Source organism: Lithobates pipiens, unplaced genomic scaffold (assembly GCF_037356315.1).
Source record: "Lithobates pipiens isolate NorthernLeopardFrog02 unplaced genomic scaffold, aLitPip1_a1.2 Scaffold_3, whole genome shotgun sequence".
Taxonomy (NCBI): domain Eukaryota; kingdom Metazoa; phylum Chordata; class Amphibia; order Anura; family Ranidae; genus Lithobates; species Lithobates pipiens.
The window spans coordinates 285328614-285352852 of record NW_027507790.1 but is presented as its reverse complement, the minus strand read 5'-3'; the positions used below and the strand labels follow the sequence as shown (position 1 = coordinate 285352852).

Here is a 24239-nt window from a genome sequence, read left to right as displayed (position 1 = left end):
GCATGGGAGTGAGGTGTGCATTTGACACTTAAAGGGATTTCACTGTAAAGAATATTAAAAGCCAGCAGTTACAAATATTGCAGCTGCTGACCTTTAATAAATGGACACTTACCTGTCCCAGATTCCAGCGATGTCGGCAGCCGGGCCGATCAATCACTCCGCTCTCGGCTGCTGCCGGCGCCATTCTCGGTGAGGGAATCAGGAAATTAAGTGTTGCGGCTTCACTTTCCGGTTCGCTACTGCGCATGCGCGAGTCGCGCAGAGCAATAGGAATGGTCCGCGCTGTCTCTGGGACCCGTGTGTGTCCCAGCAAGACAGCGTGCCGGGACAGGAAGAGGCATAGACTCCCGTGGGAGTCTATGCCTGGAAGTGGGTGCAAATACCGGTCTTAGACTGGTATCTGCACCCCCTCCCCCCCCTGAAAGGTGCCAACTGTGACACCATAGGGGGGAGAGGGTTCTGATGAGCGGAAGTTCCACTTTAGGGTGGAACCCCACTTTTTAAATCACGCCTGAACCGGATTGAAGAATGAACAGGACCGGTTTCAATTTTCACCCAACCGGCATGAGTATATGTAAACTGGCTCCATCAAAAGCCGGTGTGGTTCACATGTTATACAAATCAGATGCAGTTCAAAAAGTATCTGGTTTGCATATATGTGAAGCGAGCCTGAAGCCTGGTATACACGGTCGGGTGGCATCGGCCGGTCCAATAGAAATTGGCCAACATTGGGCCCGTGGGTACCTGAGGGGCATGACCGAAGGCAACTGGCTTCAGATCAGGGCTCTCGGCCAATGACTGGAGTGTTCTGGCAGGGGGCCATCCCCCTGTCCGAACTCAATAAAACAGCAGGGGGCATGGCTGTACTAATATCGGAGCTGTCGGAAAAAACTACTAGTGTGTGCGGAGCATAATTCTTTTCTTTTAGCCCACAGAAAGGTATGCAAGCTAAACATGGGTTCCGTTTAGTATTGTGGAGATATGACGATGTTTGGAAGAGGTAGGCCGGTCTAGGCAGGCTAGTCATTTTAAGTATAGTATACTATTGCAGCCAAAGCAAGCCAACCAATACCTTGGTGCCGTTTAGTGAGGTCACTTTTAACAAATGGAAGGTGAGATTTTAAACAGATTTGAAATCTGTCTTTGAGTTTTCGAAGGTTGCTTGCAGCATCTTTGGCGGCTTTCCATGTCCTTAAGAAAAATAAATAAAAAATCTTGAAATATCCCCTTGTTTTTTGTGTATCGGCCTGGAGGCCAAATGCCAGACAACAGTTTGCACAAATACCGGCATCAAAGTCCGGAGCATAAGGTGCAGGTGGTGAACTTGCCACATGTTCTTAGGAAGTATTGGAACTGGACAGAGGACGGGAGGATCTGCTGAGAAGAGTCCGTGGATCCCTCGGTAAGAATCTGCGACTTGGTTTAGTCATAAAAAGATACTGAAAGAAAAACGTTTTACTGCTGATTTTTGTATTTATTTATTTAATCCCTTTTTTTTTTTTTTTTTTTTTTTTTTTTTGTGTACCCCTTCTATAAAATACCCATCAATCATTCCTTGGTTTTAGGTCTGTTTTCTAGTAGACTTTTCGTTGATTACTAGAAAAAAGATCTGAAAGTATGCCAAAAAGTACTCGATCTGCTTCTTTTGATAAAAAAAAAAAAATGATTTAAGTGGTTTTGCAGCTAAATGCAAGGTCTACTTATTAGATCAGGACCCCCTCCCCCTGTGAAACACCTTTTATGGCTTATAAGGGCAGAAATGTAGATGTAAAAAGCTATCTATACTGTATTTGCTCCTGAGAGGCCTCGGTGAGGATGACATCACAGTGCTGTTCATGGTGAGATCCCGGGAACAATGAGCGCCCAAATCTCATGGGAAGATGATCTTACAATGGACTGGAGTGTCTTCTCACATGATTTGGGGTACTTATCTTTCCCTCAGGAATCTTGCAGAAAAAGATCGGAATGTTGCGTGTGATGCAAAGGACGAGGGTTAGGTAAGTATTTTTACGCTAACTTTTTTTTTTTTATACAGGTACATTTTTGCCCTCATAAAATATAGAAAATTTTAAAGGCGGGACTCTGATCTAATAAGGGGACCTTTCATTTTACCGCAAGGTCTGCTTCAACCACCAGGCTAGAACGTCCTATAACGAGAATCTGTCATGTTTGTGGTACTTCCCTGCTGCTTCGTTCTGTTCGATGGCTGCCGCTAATCCATGTGTGAGCAAAGTCACAGATTCTCTTTGACCACTGGGCACTTAAACACCCTTAATAACCAGACCAATTTTCAAGCGTCAACGTAGTCCCGTCGTAATGAATTAACGTCATCACGTTCTGTTCCCGACAACTTTGCCCGACTGTGTGTATGCAACAGTTTCGGACAAAATCCGACGGATTTGGTTGTCGGAATGTCTGACCGTGTGTACAAGAGCTCAGAGTTCCTCTGGTGGCTTTTGAGGTTTGAATTTGTCTATGTATTCTGAGATACCATTGGGTATGCTTACATGCCTGATGGTCTTACCTTACCGATACTATACATGCAAAGAGTACGAAACGCGTTGAGTTTTTGGATGCAACTTTTGCTTTGATCATGTAATGACAGCTGGATTGTATATGGCCAACATATTTATATATGAAATGCATTAATATGAATTCATTACAGACTAGCTAGTTACAATTTTATCCTTTTTTTTTTTTTTTTTTTATTTATTTTTTATGTGCAATATTTATGAATTTATTAAACGACAAATGTTGGAAACTATTTATTAGTCGAATGTGTTGTGCCCCAGTTAGAGTCTCAGGACAAATAAATTGGTTGTATGGATATATTGATGAAGGGATGGAGTAGAGCTGCTTCTTTTTCTCTTAGAGGATAGATCACGATTCTCGCGGCATAATATCAGCTTTCACATTAAAACAAAAAAAAATTGGGCTAACTTTACTGGTTCCAATTAATTTTCTAGCAAAAAATATTGATTTTAACTTAAAGTCTAAATCTTTTTCTGATACTTAAGTGGTTAAACTTACTGCATTTACAGGTTGTTAAATACTTGGCAGACTGCCTGTATTTTTTTCTGTACACAGGTTATTCCTTTGATCTAAGAAGGAAGAGTTAGTTACAATGTTTCATGTTAAAAACTTGGCAGACTGCCCATAAGTCTCTCCACTTGTTATATAAAAGAATCAGCAAACTCTGCAATAGAGATCGTGGGGGGGGGGGGGGGAGTTGAATCGAGATCACAATTTTTTAACGATAAATTGTGCAACTCTGGGGTGGAGGCATGTCGCTGGGTGTACCAGACCACATTCTTTGATGTAATGTTTACAACAATGGCCTTGTTGGCCCTTTGGAGAGGAATTGTCAAGGATCAGTAAAGCAAATTAATATATAGAAACACTTTATTTTTTTATTTTTTACCAGTAACCGATATTGAATAGATTATGTATTTTAATAATTGTGTAAAAAATATTAGATCAATTAACGGAGGGTCTGTGTCTTGTGTTGAATTTGCTGCCTTGCAATAACTGTGCTCTGCATGTCCTCTGTGTGCTTCTTTTTTCATAGCTATTATTATGTTCTTGATAAAAATAAAATGTTAACTTTTTATCCTTTCTTTTTTTTTAAGGCCCGAGGATATTAAGCTGAAAATTGGCAAACCACACTGGACCTTGTCAGTTTCATCTTTTGGTGGAAAAGATTGGACTGCTATAAGAGTACAACATGAGGCTGGTAAATGACTTGATCCCCCCTTACTTTTTTCTTTTGTGGGTGTCCAGCTCCAGTGCAGCCAGCTCTCCATTTCCAAGCTTCACCGTGTCTGACACCTCTCTAACTCATCTTGCAGTGCACAAAAACACAGGGGACGTTTATATTGGCGCGGTGAACCGAGTCTATAAGCTGTCAGAGAACCTGACAGAGTTGCGCTCTCACCTGACTGGCCCCATAGACGATAATGCCAGCTGTTACCCCCCGCCCTCTGTGCGCGTCTGTACACACAAGCTCTTTCCTTCAGAGAACGTTAATAGACTTTTGTTGATCGATTATACTGGGAACCGGTTGGTGGCTTGTGGTAGTGTATGGCAAGGTATCTGTCAGTTCCTGAGGCTGGACAACCTCTTCAAGTTGGGGGAGCCCCACCACCGCAAGGAACATTACTTATCCGGAGCTCGAGAGCCGGACTCCATGACGGGAGTGATTGTGGAACAAGATGGTGAGCAGAGTAAACTCTTCATTGGCACCTCCATTGATGGCAAATCCGAGTACTTTCCAACGCTTTCGAGTCGCAAGCTGGTAAAAAACGAGGAGAACGAGGAGATGTTTCGTTTGGTGTACCAAGACGAGTTTGTCTCTTCTCAGATTAAAGTCCCTTCAGATACCCTTTCCCAGCACCCTTCATTTGACATATACTACGTCTATGGCTTTGTCAGTGGTGGGTTTGTTTATTTCTTGACCCTCCAGCTAGATACCCAACAGACGGTAAATGACGCCACTGGGGAGAAGTTCTTTACATCTAAAATTGTGCGGATGTGTTCTGCAGATCCTGAATTCTACTCTTATGTGGAGTTCCCCATTGGATGCACCAAGGATGGAGTGGAGTACAGGCTTATTCAAAGTGCTTACCTTAATCGTCCAGGGCGTAAGCTGGCACAGGAGCTCGGGATACCCGAAGATGAGGATGTTCTGTTCACAATTTTCTCTCAGGGGCAAAAAAATAGGTCCAACCCACCTCGAGAGTCTGTTCTCTGCCTTTTCACGCTCAGCCAGATTAACAAACGCATCAAGGAGAGGATACAGTCTTGTTACCGTGGAGAAGGAAAGCTATCGCTGCCTTGGTTACTGAATAAGGAGCTCAACTGTATAAACACGGTAAGAACTGCTACATACTATTCTCATGATCTTTGTTTGCTTGGTATCCTCCCTATTCCATTGCACTTTGGGGTAATATATACAAAAAGCGTACATTTGAAAGGTAGGAAAATGATCTTAAGAGTAAAAATAATAAAGAACAATATCTGTAAACGACAGCAATGAGGGTCCTTTCTACAAGAGTTTGACGTTTGCTAGAAACTGGGAAATTCGAATGTAGCCATAGAAAATCTTGAAGTACCAAAGTATTGAGTTTGGGAGTGGCCTTGTCCTACTGGTGGTATACACCAGCCTTTCTCAACCAGGGGGTCTTGAGGTTTCTTCTGGGGTGTCTTTGCAAAATGCCTAAAAATTTATCAAAAATTGTAGCAGTTGGATGAATCCTACCTTTTAATTGCACAAAGCCACAGGTTTTCATTTTGCATCATTATACCTTTCTAGTCACTGGCATCCGAACAACCAGTGACATCAGTTAATAAGGAGGATGTCCGTTGCCTCCACAGCATCATTGTTTGACCCCTGCCCCTCTCCACCCAGCAATGGGGTGACATTAGCTGACTGATGAAGGGAAACATTGGAATACTAGTCAGTACCAGTGTGCAAAAGTGTATTTGCTTTGAAAGAATTAATTGCCTCTAACGTTGGGTGTCCTAAGCGTGGGTGTTGCTGCATTCTGTAAAGCTAATTAGAAGCATTTTATTTACATTTTAGAATGGGGTACCTCGAGACGGTCACTAATTTTAAAGGGCGCCTTGATTAACACAAGGTTGAGAAACCCTGGTATACATCACGAGGCTCCTGTCCACTAGTTTTTGCAGTTTGCTAGAAAACAGGGAATTATACTATAACCATAAAAAAAAAAAAACGGGCAGTACCAAAATTTTCAGTTGGAAAAGGACCTGCCCTATTGGTGGTATAAATCATAACGAGGGTCTAGTCCACTAGAGTTGCAGTTTTCTAGAAAACTGGGGAATTATACTATAGCCATCAAAAAAATCTTGGAAAGTACTGAAATATTCAGTTGGGAATGGACCTGCCCTGCTGGATATCAGAAAGCTAAAGTGCTTAGGAGAGCAGATATCACTGAATGACCCTGGTGGTTGAATGGTATGGAGGCATTGGTGGCTGGATGGTATGGAGGCATTGGTGGCTGAATGGTATGGAGGCATTGGTGGCTGGATGGTATGGAGGCATTGGTGGCTGGATGGTATGGAGGCATTGGTGGCTGGATGGTATGGAGGCATTGGTGGCTGGATGGTATGGAGGCATTGGTGGCTGGATGGTATGGAGGCATTGGTGGCTGGATGGTATGGAGGCATTGGTGGCTGGATGGTATGGAGGCATTGGTGGCTGGATGGTATGGAGGCATTGGTGGCTGGATGGTATGGAGGCATTGGTGGCTGGATGGTATGGAGGCATTGGTGGCTGGATGGGATGGAGGCATTGGTGGCTGGATGGGATGGAGGCATTGGTGGCTGGATGGGATGGAGGCATTGGTGGGTGGGTGGATGGTATGGAGGGATTGGTGGGTGGTTGGATGGTATGGAGGCATTGGTGGGTGGTTGGATGGTATGGAGGCATTGGTGGGTGGGTGGTTGGATGGTATGGAGGCATTGGTGGGTGGGTGGTTGGATGGTATGGAGACATTGGTGGGTGGTTGGATGGTATGGAGGCATTGGTGGGTGGATGGTATGGAGGCATTGGTGGGTGGTTGGATGGTATGGAGGCATTGGTGGGTGGTTGGATGGTATGGAGGCATTGGTGGGTGGTTGGATGGTATGGAGGCATTGGTGGGTGGTTGTGCTTGGTGGATGAAAAAGTAAAGCGAGTCATTTTAGCAGATTGTTAGGGAATATAGTTGGCTTTTGTTGTGCTGTGTTTTTGTGTTTTTCAAGGATAGCTTATCTAGTTATTCAGTGATAGATATTTGTATGGAGAGAAGGTATTTTGCAACACAACAAAATTCTTTAGATTCCACAATATTGGGTGTATATATCCTCTGCTCTTCCCTCTAGATTTCATCTGTCACGCTGCACTAGCCATAGATCTCCTGTATTAGGAATTGCTGGGCTCTTGCCCATCCCTCCACGGCGTTGGGGGCGGGAGCGGAGCAAAGCACAGGGAGGGGGGGTGTGAAAGGCACATGTGAAGATTTGTTGCTTAATGTATAACATTATTAAAAATTGATTTTTTTCGTAGTGGAACTTGCTCCGTTAGGCGCTCTGCGAGCTAATTAAATTCCTTTGTATGGTTTTGGCTTGTCACGGGCGCTCTGCTCGGAACTGAGAAAGGCAAATAGTGCTGCATCCACTTAAACAAGATTAATAGGACTGGAGCCAATGTGTCCCGTGTAACCCGCTCATTCCCAGCGAAGGCCGTGTACACGCACCGAGCTTCGCCAGTCACTTGGATTGGCTAGGCTCGGTATTGACACAATCGTGATCTAATGCACACACTGACTATACAATCTATTTCCACTTTAGGCTGCCAAATTGTTAGCAATTTCACCAAATACACACAAAGCCAAATCTATGAACTTGTTTCTGGTCAATTGGAGAATTCGGTAAAGATGCGGTAATTTTGCATTCAAATTTTCCATAACACAGGAAATACTTTCAAGCAGGTAAAAGAGTTGAGGGATCTGCATTCACTCGCTGATAATCGGCATATTAAATCTCAAACAATATCTTGTGCATAAACCTCACGTATGGATCGCACATTTGATGGGAATACCTCCATATGGTTCAATCTAATAGCATGAAACACGCTAATACAGTTTTTTAGGCTTCCTTTCCCTTTTTTCACCTGGTGATCCAGCCAGCAAGTCTGCGGTTTTTCAACAGAACAAGCTGTCCTGCAGATGTAGCAGTTAGAGGGATGAGGTAAACTATTTACCATTGACGGGGGTGCTTACAAAAGGCAACTTTTATTTATTCATGTAAAACCTTTATCCCAAAAGGAACAAAACTGTTGCTGTAACTGCTGTGTGTACCTGCAGTTTGAGCTGGAATTTGACTTAAAGAGGAAGTAAATCCTGATGAGTGTTACTTCCTCTTTGATTCCCTGCAAAGGTAAAGCATAATGAACTACTATGCATCGCATCACATCGCATCACATCGCATAGTAGCCCATTATGTGTCACTTACCTGACACAGGAGCCAGCGAAGTCACCGCTGTCCTCTGTAGTCCGGAGTGTCCATCTTCTTGGTGGGTCTCGCTGCTCCACTGATGTCATTCGGCGAAGCCGCGATGACGTCACTCGCGCATGGCAGCCGCCACTCGCAGCATATCGCCGTTGATAGCGGCGCGCTCAGTGCGCCTGCGCACCGCTGTCTTTCGGCAAGTGTCTCCTAAACCGTGTAGGTTTAGGAGATATTTCTTGGACCTACAGGTAAGCCTTAATCTAGGCCTTAATCTAGGCTGCCCTGTAGGTCAAAGTGGTTTGTAAGGGTTTACAAGCACTTTAATTTTGTTATATCTAAATCTGCTAGTGCATCTAACACTTCCCTCCAAGACTGACCATACTGCTGCCCAAAGGTACCCCTCTGCTCGTTCATCTGGAGTGGAGGCATTGTATAACAGGTGGTGTGTTACTGGCCAGATCACCAAGTGAAAACTGAAAACAGAGGGGAAAAAAAAGGAAAACGTAAGCAGCCACCACCTCTAATAACTGGCAAGCTGCAATATATTTCTTTTCTGGTTTTGGGTTTAAAACCGCTTTAAAGCATTTCTAAAGGCTATTTTTTAATTAAAATAAAACCTGTTATTCTCACCTGCTCTTGCCTTAAACCTTCTCTTCTGGGGTCCCCCACTGGCAATCTCGGCTCCTCATAGCTGAGGGCAGACAATGTGGGCTTACTCCTGAGCCAGGCTGTGTGTGTCCATAGACACACAGTTTGGCTCCGCCATGCCCCTTGCTCTCTGCTCATAGGATTTGACTGACAGCAGCCAATGGCTCCCGCTGCTGCCCGAATGCCGAATCCTCCTGTGAGAAGAGAGAGTCGTGAAGCACTACAGATGGGCACAGCCCTGGATTGATCCATCACATTTTCTCTGATCAGAGCGGGTCAGATGTGAGCGGACATATCACCGCTAACATCCGCCCCTCCATAGACCTCTATTGAGTGTCCATTCAGGTCTGCCTAAAAAACTTTTGGGTGGACGGATCGTCCGTGTGGAAGGATCCCGCTCTAATCCGATCCCGCTCTAATCCGAAAAAGTGTGATGGAGGAATTGGATTGGGTGACGATGGACTTTATGGTCCGTCTTCATCTGATCCCCCATAGGGGAGAGCCACGCTCTGACAGGGTGCAGAGACGGACCTGTCCTCTTCCCGCTCAGCGGGGATGGATGGAGCACCAAGTGTTTAAGGGGGAGGTACAGCCGGTGGCAAAATGTTTTTCTAGCCTTCGAACCACTTTAAAATGTCAGTGTGGTTCCAATAAGGAACATATGAACCGCGGCATAATGTTTATTACACTTTATGTAACACATCCCGTTATGCAGTACATGGGTTGTAGATGCATGTTTAAGCAGGAATTCAGCCACTTTCTACAATTTTTGGATCCAATGAGGTGCATGCCACCTTTTTAGGCTTCTTTTTTTTTTTTTTTTCTTTACAGAGCACTGGGAGCTGTGATGCTAGACCACCTGCTCTCAGCTCCTGCAGCTGAGTTGTATGCATCCGCTGTGTCTGCCCTTCTCCTCCTACAATCACACAGCAGTTTGTATTATGTGAACCCATTCACAAAATAGAAAGCCTTCTGTGAATGGGTAGTAGTGGGTAGGGGCGGATGGAGTTGCTGCTATATGAGTAATTGGTGTCTGTCGGAGCATGGGAGTGTAGCGAAAGTTGTGCTCCAAGAGCTTGGGTGTAAATGAAAGAGAAGTCCAGGAGGTTGCATGCACTTCGTTTGACTTAACCCATAGCAAGTCAGCAGGTGTTAGAAAGTGGCAGAATTTCTGGAATTCAGCTTTAAAATGTTTGTTCTGTTCAACATGAGATGTCAGATCATATCTTATATTCTACAGAACTGAGCATGAGGTAGATGCAATGTTGTGACACCAGTCTGTATACTCTTCACAATGGTTGCCAGTACAAAAAAAAACTTACACTGGATGTCTACATAACAAATAAAAGTGATTGTAAAGTCTCTTTTTAAAAATAAATACCTGTTATACTTACCTGCTCTGTGCAGTTGGTTTTGCACTGGACAGCCCAGATCCTCCTCTTCTCGGGTCCCTCTTCACTGCTCCTGGCCCCTCCCTCCCGCTGAGTGCCCCCACAGCAAGCAACTTGCTATGGGGGCACCAGAGCTGATCCGCAGCTCCATGTGTCCAATCAGACAAGGAGATGTGGTTCAGCCCTGCCCCCTCTCTCCCCTGATTGGCTAACTAACTTTGACAGAAGCGGGAGCCAATGGCGCCGCTGCTGTGTCTCAGCCAATTGGGAGGGAGAGTCCCGGATGGCTGAGGGACTTGTGGACATCGCTGGATAGAGATGGGGCTCAGGTAAGTATTAGAGGGGTGCTGCACACAGCTTTTTAATCTTAATGCATACAGGGAGATGCAATTAGCGGACCTCCAGCTGTTGCAGAACTACAATTCCCATGAGGCATAGCAAGACTGACACCCACAAGCATGACACCCAGAGGCATGATGGGACTTGTAGTTTTGCAACAGCTGGAGGTCCACTAATTGCAGATCCCTGTTAATGCATTAGAATGAAAAAACTATTGCTTTACAAACCCTTTAAATAGTTTGCACAGTTTCTTCCATTAAGAAGGGACACTTTGGACGTCATGTTGGAAAATTCAGCAAATGCGGTTGAAATGATCTACATTTTTGGTCAGAATGGCATTGCAATCATGACGTGTCATTGGCAGGAAGGAAAACAAGTGTATAAGGCGCTACATCTGCCCCACATATCTCATATCTCATATGTGCTCAGACCTCCAGGCCGCCTGCACCGCCAACACTTACGGGAATGTTCAACTTCCGTGTTCCCCAAAGCATGCCATGGTTCCATTCTCAGAGCTCAGAGTGATGTGAGGGTCGAAACAAGGCACATAGTGGGGGGACATGAGGGGGACACTCCCGGAAGTGATGGATGCAGCTCTGGAAGGGTGGGAGAAGGTGCAGACGAATGCTGCTGGAGGGGCGAGTATATGATCTCTTCTCTTGCGGGGATCTTTAATCTGGATCGGTGGCTGGCTGCAGCTTTTACAAAGCATTTAGCCGCCTTCATCGGGCATTAAGGAAATTCTGCTAAGCTGGGCATGTTAGATGCTTATACAAACCATAATGCTCTTGGCATTTTACACTTTAAGGTTAATGCCAATGTGTATTTGTTGTCAAGCAATAAGCAGTCCCTTCCTAGCAGAGTCCGGGGTGCCAACATCTTCCTCTTTTGCATGCAGAGAAAAAAAATGGAGCATGTTTAGCGGTGGTGCAAATTATTTTCTCAGGTCTTCCAATTAAATCCTAACCCTTTGACTGCCCCTGACATGAGGCAAATAGCAGAACAGAAACACTTCCAGCTGGTCAGGTCGGTTTGCCTTCTGTCTCCCGCATTTTCCACTCTATGAAACTCGTGAAGATATCAGAAATGCACTCCTGACTATCCTCATTAAATGAATGGCTATGATCAGTGATGGACAGGCTGCCACTATCGCCAAGACCTGCTGCTCTGCCACCGGACCTCCCTGCTGGGAAATCAATTCTTTGTCTCCATCACAACCTGATCCCCCAACTGTGCCCTCCAGTCTTTCCCCACCTGTAGGAGGCAGTGAGCTGTGTAAGGGAGCCGCCACCCAGCTGGGAGAATCGGGTGCCAGGCGGGTGCTGGCAAGCGACAGCCTTCTGTGTCAGCTGTAAGGCTTCTGCCTTTGCTGTGCCCTTCAATGCCCATGGACTGTGCATGGGGGGGGGAGAGGCCCATGGACTGTGCAGGGGGGGGGGGGGAGAGGCCCATGGACTGTGCAGGGGGGGGGGAGAGGCCCATGGACTGTGCGGGGGGGGGGAGGCCCATGGACTGTGCGGGGGGGGGGGGGGGGGTGAGGCCCATGGACTGTGCAGGGGGGGGGGGGAGGCCCATGGACTGTGCAGGGGGGGGAGGCCCATGGACTGTGCAGGGGGGGGGGGGAGGCCCATGGACTGTGCAGGGGGGGGGGGAGGCCCATGGACTGTGCAGGGGGGGGGGAGGCCCATGGACTGTGCGGGGGGGGGGAGGCCCATGGACTGTGCGGGGGGGGGGAGGCCCATGGACTGTGCGGGGGGGGGGGAGGCCCATGGACTGTGCGGGGGGGGGGAGGCCCATGGACTGTGCGGGGGGGGGGAGGCCCATGGACTGTGCAGGGGGGGGGGGCCCATGGACTGTGCAGGGGGGGGGGCCCATGGACTGTGCAGGGGGGGGGGGAGGAGGCCCATGGACTGTGCAGGGGGGGGAGGCCCATGGACTGTGCAGGGGGGGGGGGAGGCCCATGGACTGTGCAGGGGGGGGGGGAGGCCCATGGACTGTGCAGGGGGGGGGGGAGGCCCATGGACTGTGCGGGGGGGGGGAGGCCCATGGACTGTGCGGGGGGGGGGGGAGGCCCATGGACTGTGCGGGGGGGGGAGGCCCATGGACTGTGCGGGGGGGGGGGGGCCCATGGACTGTGCGGGGGGGGGAGGCCCATGGACTGTGCGGGGGGGGAGGCCCATGGACTGTGCGGGGGGGGGGGCCCATGGACTGTGCAGGGGGGGGGGGAGGAGGCCCATGGACTGTGCAGGGGGGGGGGGAGGAGGCCCATGGACTGTGTAGGGGGGGGGGAGGCCCATGGACTGTGCAGGGCGGGGGGAGGCCCATGGACTGTGCAGGGGGGGGGGGCCCATGGACTGTGCAGGGGGGGGGGGAGGAGGCCCATGGACTGTGCAGGGGGGGGGAGGAGGCCCATGGACTGTGCAGGGGGGGGGGGGAGGCCCATGGACTGTGCAGGGGGGGAGGAGGCCCATGGACTGTGCAGGGGGGGGGGAGGCCCATGGACTGTGCAGGGGGGGGGGAGGCCCATGGACTGTGCAGGGGGGGGGGGAGGCCCATGGACTGTGCAGGGGGGGGGGGAGGCCCATGGACTGTGCAGGGGGGGGGGGAGGCCCATGGACTGTGCAGGGGGGGGGGGAGGCCCATGGACTGTGCAGGGAGGGGGGAGGCCCATGGACTGTGCAGGGAGGGGGGAGGCCCATGGACTGTGCAGGGGGGGGGAGGCCCATGGACTAGCAGGTTCAAGCAGATCCCCTGCTGAACAGGTGGATGACAGGTCTGTGTCTTCTCCGCTTTGCAAATCTGACATGGACACAGCCCACACGTCTCTATTGGGTGGCCGAATGGAAACTGACTGTCCGTTTTTTCCATTTGGCTTTCATCCAACCCGATCTGCTTGACGGATGGGGAACTGATCCCCATCTGTTTCTTAGCGGACCTGTTCAGATTGCCGGCGGGTGTCCGCTGATATCCGTTGTTCCAGAGAGCTATGGGTGGTCCGATCAGAGCCAGGCTAAAAATAGCGCCTGCAAAGCGCCCTGAAAGCCGCTCCTCAAACTCCAGTCTGAAAGCCCTCAGACGTTCACACTGGAGCGGTGCACTGGCAGGACCTGCTAGCAGCATCTTTGGAGCGGTGTGTATACCGCTCCTTCACCGCTCCTGCCCATTGAAATGAATGGGGCAGCGTGGCTATACCACCGGTGGTTTTAACCCTTTCTTGGCTGAATATCTCCACTAAAACGATCGTAAAGCAGCGCTAAAAATAGTGCAGTTTTACTGCCAGAACCCGCACCGCTCCAGTGTGAAAGGGGCCTAACAGAAGAAAAAAGGATGTGTGTTGATGTCAATGGATGATCATTTATTTACATCAGTTTTTCCATAGAGATTCATTGATGTCTGTTTTTTCATCCAAACGACCCGCATGTGTGGAAGGGACCGAACACTTGTGGTCATTGGGAAAAATTACCCCCCTACAGATAGTTAAAAAGATCAATGATGGCAGTTGGAACTTATGTGAGAGGCAGAAATTGTCCTTGCTCAATGATCCCCTGGAAACTTCTGGAACCCGGGTTCAGAAACCTGCATTCATCTCAGCGTCTCGATCTGTAGAAAGTTTTGGCATTTCTTTGGTCGGCACTCGCAGAGAGGAAGTTTTCCATAAAGTGATTGTAAAGACAGAAGGTTTTTTTCTTAGTGGAGCTCCGCCCATTTAAATGTCAGCGGCTACAAGAAGTGTTTTCTGCAGCCTTTTAATAAACAGACGCTCACATGTCGCACGGTCCAGCATTGTGGGCGCATGAAGCCTCACTCCTCTCCCCCTCCCCTCCTCTCCGCGGCGCTGGCATTGTAGCCAGGCTCGCGCATGCGCAAAACACGCTGTGGATGGCCGGGCAATCTTCTGGGAGTTGGGGGGGGGGGGGGGGGGGAGGGAGAGGAAGTGGGAGCAAATGTGGCATGTCAGGGGGTCACCAGTACTTCAAGCAGAAGTTAAATTTTTGGGTGGAACTTTGCTTTATTGCACGGATGCTCAACCTGTGGCCCTCCAGCTGTTGCGGAACTACAAGTCCCATCATGCCTCGGCCTTTGGGAGTCGTGCTTGTAACGATCAGCCTTGCAATCTATCGTAGGACTTCTAGTTCTGCAACAGCTGGAGGGCCACAGGTTGAACACCCATGTCTTAATGCATTCTATGCCTACTGTGTGGAGCAGCCGCCCTAGCACCCCCAAACACTTACCTGAGCCCCATTTCTGTCCAGTGATGTCCACGAGTGGCCGGGTCATCTGTGATTCTGCCTCCTGATTGGCTAAGACACAGCAGTGACGCCATTGGCTCCTGCTGCTGTCAATTAAAGTCAGCCAATCGGGAGAGAGGGAGCGGAGCCGAACCTGGGTGCCGTGTCTGAATGGACACACAAAGCTGCAGCTCGGCTCAGGTGCCCCCATGGCAAGCTGCTTGCTGTTGGGGCACTCAGCAGGTGGGAGGGGCCAGGGGAGCCAGAGAGGGACCTTAGAAGAGGAGGATCCAGGCTGCTCTGTGCAAAACCACTGCACAGAGCAGGTAAGTATAACATGTTTTTTTATGAAAATAACAGACTTTACAATTATTTTAAGCCAGCCATAGTTCATGGACCGGCTGAGATTTGATCCATTGTTGGGCAGGCTGGTTGTACCCAAGTGGATCCATAAATTGACTTGGGTGCTACCAGCTTGTTTGATCTCTGGCATGCGATTATTGCCAGCGGTTATAGCTGCTAGCAACAAATGTGTCCTCCTGGCAGGGACAACTCCCCGTGCCCCTCCTGCCAGGAGAACGCAATGGCTCTGGGGGAATCAAACTATATTTTCTTTCTTAGTAATGCATGGTTGCAGAAAAGAAAATGGCATCATTTATGACTTGCTTTCAGGCCTCTTGCACACTGGGGGTCAAAAATGCGTTTGACTTTTTTTTCCTGCCTCCCCCCCCTCCCCACCCACCCCCACCCCCACCCCCACCCCCGCGCCAGCATGTTCAGGAGAAGAGCATTTTGGCAAAAGAAAAGTCAGACATGCATAAATGCCACCAATGAAATTAATGAATGCCCTTTGCAAACCGTGGCTTTAGATACATTTTTAACACAGATTTTTGCAGATTTTTTATTTTTTTTGGGGAGAAAAAAAAAATGTCCTGTGTGCGCGAAGCCCGACTCTGAGTCCTGTGATGTGCATGTGGAATACTTGGGATTTACAAGGTTTTGCTTCTAAGGCCTTGGTCACACCGGCATCATCAAAAATGCATTTAAAGACCTTTCTAAATGCGTGGAATGAGGTTTGTGGTGCCATTTGGTGAGCGTTTACCTGCGGTCAGTTTAGCTCCATTTAGAGAAAATAGAATTGTGTGTCTAGGATTTGATTGGACGCTCTCTCTAATCTCGTGTAATTACGGCTAAAAGCAGGATCATCATCTAAATGCAAGAAAAAGTGATCCGTCCGGCACAAGTTCTAACCCTCGAATCGTTTCTCCTGCGTTTACAAAAGCGAACACAGGAATGAATGAATGCCAGTTTGACTGATGCCTTATGTTGGGTTCACACTATTATGGGTGGGTGCAAGATGGGGTGTAAATGACACCTATTCCTGCACCCGCAACCACCCACAGCCAAACGCGCCACTTCTCGGTGCCCCCCACGCTTCTGAAACCACGGCATGTTTTTAGGTGCAGGAAAAGGCTTTTGCACCATGCGATTCCCCTGCGGCTGTTATTTTATCCCTCCAGGTACAGAAAATGAACGGGCTGCTATGTCCGCACGCGCTGCTGCAAACGCATAGGTGTGAACCTAGGCTTAAGGTGTAACTAAAACACGAGAGAGAAATAAGACGCCATGTTTGTGAATGGCGCTTCTTTTCACGTGTAGACTGTAGACTTTGCGTTGAGTTTTGTATCCAGACGCATGTTCATTAGACGTAGCAATCTGCAGCTTTTACATTGCACACGGCTGCTCCAGGCTGTCGTTTTGTTTTGGGGGGGGGGGGGGGGGACAGAAGGTTGCAAATAAGGCCATGAATTGGGAGGTCTGGGGAAAGCAGGCATTATGTAAATGTAATTAAGTCTGAACTATTTCAGAAAATGAAATGTACGCCGCCGCGCCTTAATTTTTCCGCCGTACACCAGACTTGATTCCTGCATGTGTTTGTCCCAGTTTTTGCTCTCCTCTTCCCGTCTGCTGTGTGGCCTCACGTGATGTTCATTTCAGCATTCTTCATAGGCGCACACGTCTGGCAGCGTGAAGGGATGAGTATAGCAGACAGCGCTGCTCTAAATACAATGTGGTTTCCCCCGAGAAGCCACTTCAAAGGCCGCACAGCTACAGCGACACCCTGTTATTTGCGGCACAGTAGCCGCAGATGTGACATTTCGCTGGGTGTCCTGGAACGGTCTTGCTGTCGACGTGGCAGGCTGGTTATTCCTTGGCGTCAGGATTGTGCCAATGTCTTTTTAAAGGAGCAATCTAGTGATAAAGACAAATTACAGGCAATATTTTTTTTGTATACAGCAGATAGTGGTTGGAAGCTCTGTAGGCTTTCAAAATGCTTCGTCTTACCATAGCAAGTGGATGCATCTTTGTTGTTTTGTTTCATAGTTACATAGTTAGTAAGGTTGAATAAAGACACCAGTCCATCCAGTTCAACCTGAGTGTCTACAATGGTCCCTATCCCTGTACATTGCACACTCACATCGGTCCCTACCCTCAAGGAGCCCCAATCCAAGGTCCCCATTCATATACTAGGGACAATTTTGGACAGAAGCCAATTAAAGAGGGATTCCACCTACAAAAAAAATATTAAAAGCCAGCAGCTATAAATACTGCAGCTGCTGACTTTTAATAAATGGACACTTACCTGTCCCGGGGTCCAGCGATGCCGAGGCCGATCAATCACTCGGCTCTCGGCTGCTGCCGCCACCATTCTAGGTGAGGGAATCAGGAAGTGAAGCGAATCGGCTTCACTTCCCGGTTCCCTACTGCACATGCGCGAGTCGCGCAGCGCAATAGGAATTGTCCGCGCTGTCTGAGACCCGTGTGTGTCCCCCAGCAGACAGCGCGGCAGGACAGGAAATGGCGTAGACTCCCACGGGAGTCTATGCCCGGAAGTGGGTGTAAATACCTGTCTTTGACAGGTATCTCCACCCCCCCTCCCCCCTGAAAGGTGCCAATTGTGACACCGGGGGGGGGGGGAGGGTTCCGATCACTTTAGGGTGGAACCCCGCTTTAACCTACCTGCATGTCTTTGGAGTGTGGGAGGAAACCGGAGTACCCGGAGGAAACCCACGCAGGGAGAACATGCAAACTCCAGGCAGGTAGTGTCGTGGTTGGGATTTTAACCAGCGACCCTTCTTACTGCTAGGTGAGAGCGCCGCCCCACTACTCCACTGTGCCGCCCCACTACTCCACTGTGCCACCCCACTACACCACTTCGTCTGCCACCCTTCGCTTAGATGGGAAAGTTCTAAGCCTTGCTTGCTTTACTAGAAAATGTTTTTATAATGGTCTTTGTCCCCATTGGGGAAATTCTCCTCACTTCCTGTTCTGCCAGGTACCCATCCTATAGGACAAGGGGAGGTTGTCACTTGTTGCTTCCTTTTACTGTTTGACACCCATCACATGGTAAAGGGAAATTTCTCTTCCAAGGACACACAGAATTCAAATTCCGCCAGAGACTGCGAGCTTTACCCATCTAATATTCTATAGAATAGGCAGGAGGTGGACGTTGCTCCCCAGGTTTCGGTTTACTGGTTTTTGGCAGTGGATTTAATTCATCCACATTGTATCCAAAATGTTCCAATTATTTAGTCTCTTATTTAAATGGGAATTCCTTGTCTGGTTTTCCTCCCTCTTTTTGCCGATGGAAAACAAGACAGTGAGGCTCCTTTCACATGGGCCGATCTAAAAAACAACTGACAGGCGGACCCGATCGGCCCATCCAATGCCCTCTGTAGAGTGGTGGGTGTCAACGGACGTGTGTATGCCGACATCCGATCCGCTAAAAATAAATAGATGGGGATCTGCTGGCGTATCATTGTAATGAGTCGTATGCGAGAGTCCCGGCTGAAGAAGATATGCACCAAGATCCCGATCAGGTCTGCCTGTAGGTTGTTCAGGTGGACCCGAACGGACCCTCCAGTCTCCTCTATGGATCGTCTGATGTCTACGGACGTGTCCATCGACACCCACAGACATCCGATTCTATCCACTGAAAACAGACAGATAGGGATCCGTTCCCCATCTGTTGATTGGATGGGCGTCGGGTATAAACAGACAGGTTGTCCGTTTACATCTGGCTGCCCATAGAGGCCAGTGGGCTGTGTCTGTCTGTTCTGCGGACACAGACAAGCCCTCTACTTGCTCAGTGGGGATCGGCAGACAGTTTCCTGCTGAGCAGGGGGACTTCTGGTGAAACTTGCCCCATGTTAAAGGGGCCTTCTGTATTCCTAATGGAGTGTGGATGTATACTGATGACAATCGGTATAAATCTGTTTACAGCCATGTCTTTTTATGCAAGTTTTGTATATTTACATATCGGGCACTATTCACCCCCCTAATGCCCCCCATACGCATGATCCAAAAATCGGACGACAGATCGACTTTTTTCGCTTGCTAGTCGCAAGTAGAAATTGAAGTAGAAATTGAATGGGTTACTAAAGTTCCGAAAGTTCTCATACGACAAAATGAAAAATGGGAAGTGATGTCATGTGTTGTATTGTATTTGTATTGTATTTTCGGATGACGGCTTTACTGATCGAAAATCGTCGTACAAGGAAACTTTTGGTGCTTGTCCCATCGGATAATATCGGATGAACTGTCACGATCGGCTTTTGAAAGCTGTGTGCCAACGATCTGTTTATCATATGATCCATTCGAAAGCGGTGTTTTTCGTACGATTTTCGGATCGTGTGTGCGGGGGTTTACACTAAAGGTGGGGCATTGTTTTCTCCAATAGGGCATAGTCTGGCCCCAATAACATCTGAACGACAGTAAACTGGCCCTTTGTGTAGAACGTTTGGAGATCCCTGCTCTAATGTGAACACACAGCAGGTATATGTAAGCTGTTTGAACCCCCGTTCACATCGGCGCAATTTGACATGTCAAATCAAGGCCTATTACCGGTGTCCTATCAGAATATGTAACGGAAGTGACATTCGGCACGGCCATCTTGGTACACCCGCACACTACAGTCAGAAGGCGGCCAAAGTGGACATCTTTTTACACCCACCGAAGTCTTACATTTCACACTTAGTTTTACCAGTAAACGGAGCTTATATAGTCAAATACAATACTTGGAAGTCCGTGTGACTGTTTTGATGTTGAATTTTTAAAAGCATCGGCAAGCCTGCTGATCTCACAGGTTTGCTAATCTGACAGAACACCGCTGCTTTTAAAATTCAACCTCAAAACAGTTTGACGGCGTTCCAAATCCTGTATTTCATGATATAAGCTCAGTTTACTGGTAAAAATAAGTGTGAAATGCAAGACTGCGGCTGGTGTAAAAAGATGTCCGCTTGGCGACTTCAGACTGTAGGCTTACTGCGGACGAGTGTGGGTGTACCAAGATGGCCACAATGGAACGTCACTAAGCTTGCATTTTCTGATGGGTAACAGCTTTCCCAATCGGTGCGACGCCGACTTTGTGGCACAGCACTGATTTCCAAAAGTGGTTCTTCGTGTGAACGGACCCTGAAAATGACAAAGCTGACTTTTAAATTTATGATCTTTTGAGAATAAATAACTTTACATATAAAAAAAAAAACGCTAGAGGAGTCGGGGAGTCGGAAGGTTTGTTCCATTCCTTCTATCCGTTTCTCCTGTCTTTTTACAGATGGAAAACAGTCATGTGTTCCTATTGGCATGCGGATGTAATACTGATGATGATCAATATAAATCTGTATACATCATGCCTGTTGTGGAACGTGATTAGAAATTTATTAGGCTTCCTTCGTTGTGTTTTGCCGGCACACTGATGTAAAGGGATCTCATAAATCCATTCAGTAAAAATCGAGGGCATATTTGACTGATGGAGAGAGGAGGGGATATGGACAGGTGGCGTCCATCATTGGAAAGATGTCACTATGACATAAGACGTCTCCCATGGGGCATCCATCCAATAGAGCAGAAAAGCAGAAGCTGCGGGGGGAGGAGGAGGGGGAGGGGAGGATCCATGCTGTGACCCCAAAATGGGCAATATGGAGTGTGAGGCAGAAGAATTGTCCAATGGCGTGTTTTGCACTGATTTGACGTTCTCTGAAACTGTTCCAGGAGCCTTGAAAGCGATGTGCGCTGTATTACAGACGGAAGGTGAGGTTGACCTCCTATCTGACCCGTCTTATGCCTTTCTATTGGCTTTGCTTCACCAGCCAGTTTGGAGGTACGAGATGTAAAGATGGAGTTTAATCTGCTGATATTTTGAAAATGCTAGTTGCCTGACCGTCTCCGGATTCAGTAGGTTGAGTCTCTGACCCAGACAGATTGCATTTGAATTAAATAAATTCAATTTAAATCACTAGCAAAGGCTTGATTTAACCACTTTAAGACTTTAAGCCTCTTTTTTTAGATTTGGTGTTTACAAGTTTAAAAACTTTTTTTTTTTTTTTTTTTTGCTAGAAAAGGACTTGGAACCCCCAAACATTATAAAAAAAAAATTTCTCTAACATCCTAGAGAATAAATTGACGGTCGTTGCAATACTTTCTGTCGCACCGTATTTGCGCAGTGGTCTTACAAGCGCACTTTTTTTTTTATACACTTTTTTTGTATTAAAGACCGCACTAAAGTTATCCCAATTTTTTTTTTTTTTATATTGTGAAAGATAATGTTACACGGAGTAAATTGATACCCAACATGTCACACTTCAAATTTGTGCCCGCTCGTGGAATGGCGACCAAACTTTTACCCTTAAAAATCTCCATAGGCGACATTTAAAAAATTCGACCGGTTGCATGTTTTGCGTTACTGAGGAGTTCTATGGCTATAATTATTTCTCTCGCTCTACCGATCGCGGTGATGCCTCACATGTGGTTTTTCATATGCGGGCACTACTCACATATTTGTTGGCTTCTGCACACAAGCTCAGCGGGACGGGGACGCGTTTAAAAAAAATCATTTTGTTTTCTTATTTATTTTACCTTTTTATTTATTTTTTATTTTTACACTGTTAAAAAAAAAAAAAAAAAAAATGTGTCACTTTTAGGCCCCTTTCACACATGCGGACGATATGTCCGTATTTCATCCATCCGTTTGCGGATGAAATACAGACATACATTCATCCCTATGGGATAGCGGGTGTCTGCGGATGAGCATCCGCAGACACCCGATTTCGTCCGCCTCCGCAACAGTCCGATTCTGCAGACGGAGGAAAATCCTATTTTTCTATCTGTCTGCAGAGCAGATCGGATGAACACGGACAGACGGTCCCCCATAGAGGAGAGTGGAGAGCTGACAGGGCGGTCCCTGCACAGTGTGCGGAGACCGCCCTGTCCACAGCCGCAGGACAACGCAGCCGGACAACGGAGCGATCCCCGCTGAGCGAGCGGATCTTCACGGGGTGGATCATTACTGATCTGCCCCGTGTGAAAGAGGCCTTATTCCTACTACAAGAAATGTAAACTTCCCTTGTAATAGAAAAAAGCATGACAGGACCTCTTAAATATGAGATCTGGGGGGTCAAAAAGACCTCACATCTCATATTTGGGGCATAAATGCAGAAAAAAAAAACCTTTTTTCAAAATAACGAAAAAAAGTGCCTTTAAGAAGTATGGGCGGAAGTGAGGTTTTGACGTCACTTCCGCCCTGCTATGGTATGCAGACGGGTGGGGGCCATCTTCCCCCTCACTTGTCCCCCCATACCTAGCAAGGAGACAGATGCGATCACCTCCGCCGCTGCCGACGGCTTCGGTAATCGGCGGCGGGCACCGGATCGTGGCGGGGGGGGCCCTCTCCCGCCACCGATAAGTTATCTTGCGGTGAATCTGCCGCAGAGATCACTTTTATCTTGTAGCCGACCACCGGCCGAACGCAGGGATACCAGGGTTATGGCAGCTAGCTGCTGCCATAACAACGATATACGCCCCCAATGTAGGGAAGTACATCGGCGTGCGGGGGTCGGCAAATGGTTAAATCAACTCAATTTATATCATCATTTTCAAAGAGCAACTGTCATCTGTCCTGCAGCTGCTCCTCCTCTGACCCGCTGGTGACTCGCCGACAATCCCATTCACTATAATGGGACGGCTGGTGATGCGGCGGTGACGCAACAAGGGGAGGGACGTGGCAGCAGCAGGTGAGTGGATGCCCGCTAACAGGCGCTGCCATGATGGATCTGAAATGACCGGTGCGCTTTAAATGTGAGGACTTATTCTTGCTGGTAGTTAGAATCTTTAATATTTGCAAACAAAATGAAGGTTTCCTATTTAGAATAAAAAGCTGTCAGGTTAGTAAAACACGATATCAGAACCCATTCCATCATACAGTTTGTAGTGTACATAGATTTGCAAAACAATGGAATAAAGGAATATTCCAGAACTTTGTTTTATCTCACGGTTACTGTGAAATTGTGTGAATGCATCAATGCAGTGCATGTCATCTCAGCTTGTAGAACTTGGATTCATTGAATGAGTTTACCAAAAATGTAAATATAGCAGAATATGCAATCTCATGCTACATAACCAAGCTCTATTTCATGCTATATAAGCAAAATTATTAATGTATCTTAAATAGAAAACTGTCTTTAGATAGATTTTTATTCCCAAAGCATTTTATTGAAATTTGATAAAAATCTGATTAAAATAATAATAAAAAAAAAACACTTTTTTTTTTTTTTTTTTTTTTAAATCCTTGATTTTTATCCACCCTGTACCCAGAACAAGCATGAAGTCAGTTTTGGGATAAAAATCCTGGTCTGCATACATGTTCCAGGTCTGTATCTCTGAAAGTACTAAGTAGAACGGTATGGCAGCCAGGCATTAGCAGCGTGGAAAGCCGACATACAGGAATTGCCGTAACCTTTGAAATGGTTAAACCAGCAGAAGATTGTTGGCATCCCCAGGACAGTTCACCTAAACAAAAAGGACTGAAAGTTGGTCATTTCACAGGCCAAGGTAAGGCCGGTTCTCATTGTGGCTTCTACAGATTTCTAGTGAATTGTTTGGCCTTTTGTGGCAGTGCCCTTCGATACTTTGCCCTGGGCTTCTATACCAGCCTCTCTCAACCAGGGTTCCTCCAGAGCAGTGATCGCCAACCTTTTGGACCCAACGGACCACTAAACTCACAATTTTTAATCCCACAGACCACTAACCTGAATTTTACTTGCCTTATTCACACAATGCTTTGGCTCTCTGCCCTCCTCCCCCTGGATCACTCTGCTGCATTATACACACAATGCTTTGTCTCTCTGCCCTCCTCCCCCTGGATCACTCTGCTGCATTATACACACAATGCTTTGGCTCTCTGCCCTCCTCCCCCTGGATCACTCTGCTGCATTATACACACAATGCTTTGTCTCTCTGCCCTCCTCCCCCTGGATCACTCTGCTGCATTATACACACAATGCTTTGGCTCTCTGCCCTCCTCCCCCTGGATCACTCTGCTGCATTATACACACAATGCTTTGGCTCTCTGCCCTCCTCCCCCTGGATCACTCTGCTGCATTATACACACAATGCTTTGGCTCTCTGCCCTCCTCCCCCTGGATCACTCTGCTGCATTATACACACAATGCTTTGGCTCTCTGCCCTCCTCCCCCTGGATCACTCTGCTGCATTATACACACAATGCTCTGTCTCTCTGCCACCCAACACCTCCGCACTGTGAATCGCACTGCTTTCTTAC

The 24239-nt window shown here is 47.6% G+C and overlaps 2 protein-coding genes across 3 annotated transcripts in view; one reads left to right on the top strand and one right to left on the bottom strand.

The window, feature by feature from the left end:
- Nucleotides 1–24239, bottom strand: part of LOC143941218 (uncharacterized) — a 354111-nt gene that overhangs the window by 138434 nt on the left and 191438 nt on the right. The gene's annotated exons all lie outside the window — the stretch shown is intronic.
- The window catches only part of PLXNA3 (plexin A3), a 162963-nt gene continuing 142353 nt past the window's right edge, over nt 3630–24239 (top strand). Inside the window, exon 1 of the mRNA XM_077463262.1 lies at nt 3630–4870. Coding sequence (XP_077319388.1) covers nt 3725–4870 — 1146 coding nt within the window. The 5' untranslated portion in view covers nt 3630–3724. The remainder of the gene's footprint in view (nt 4871–24239) is intronic.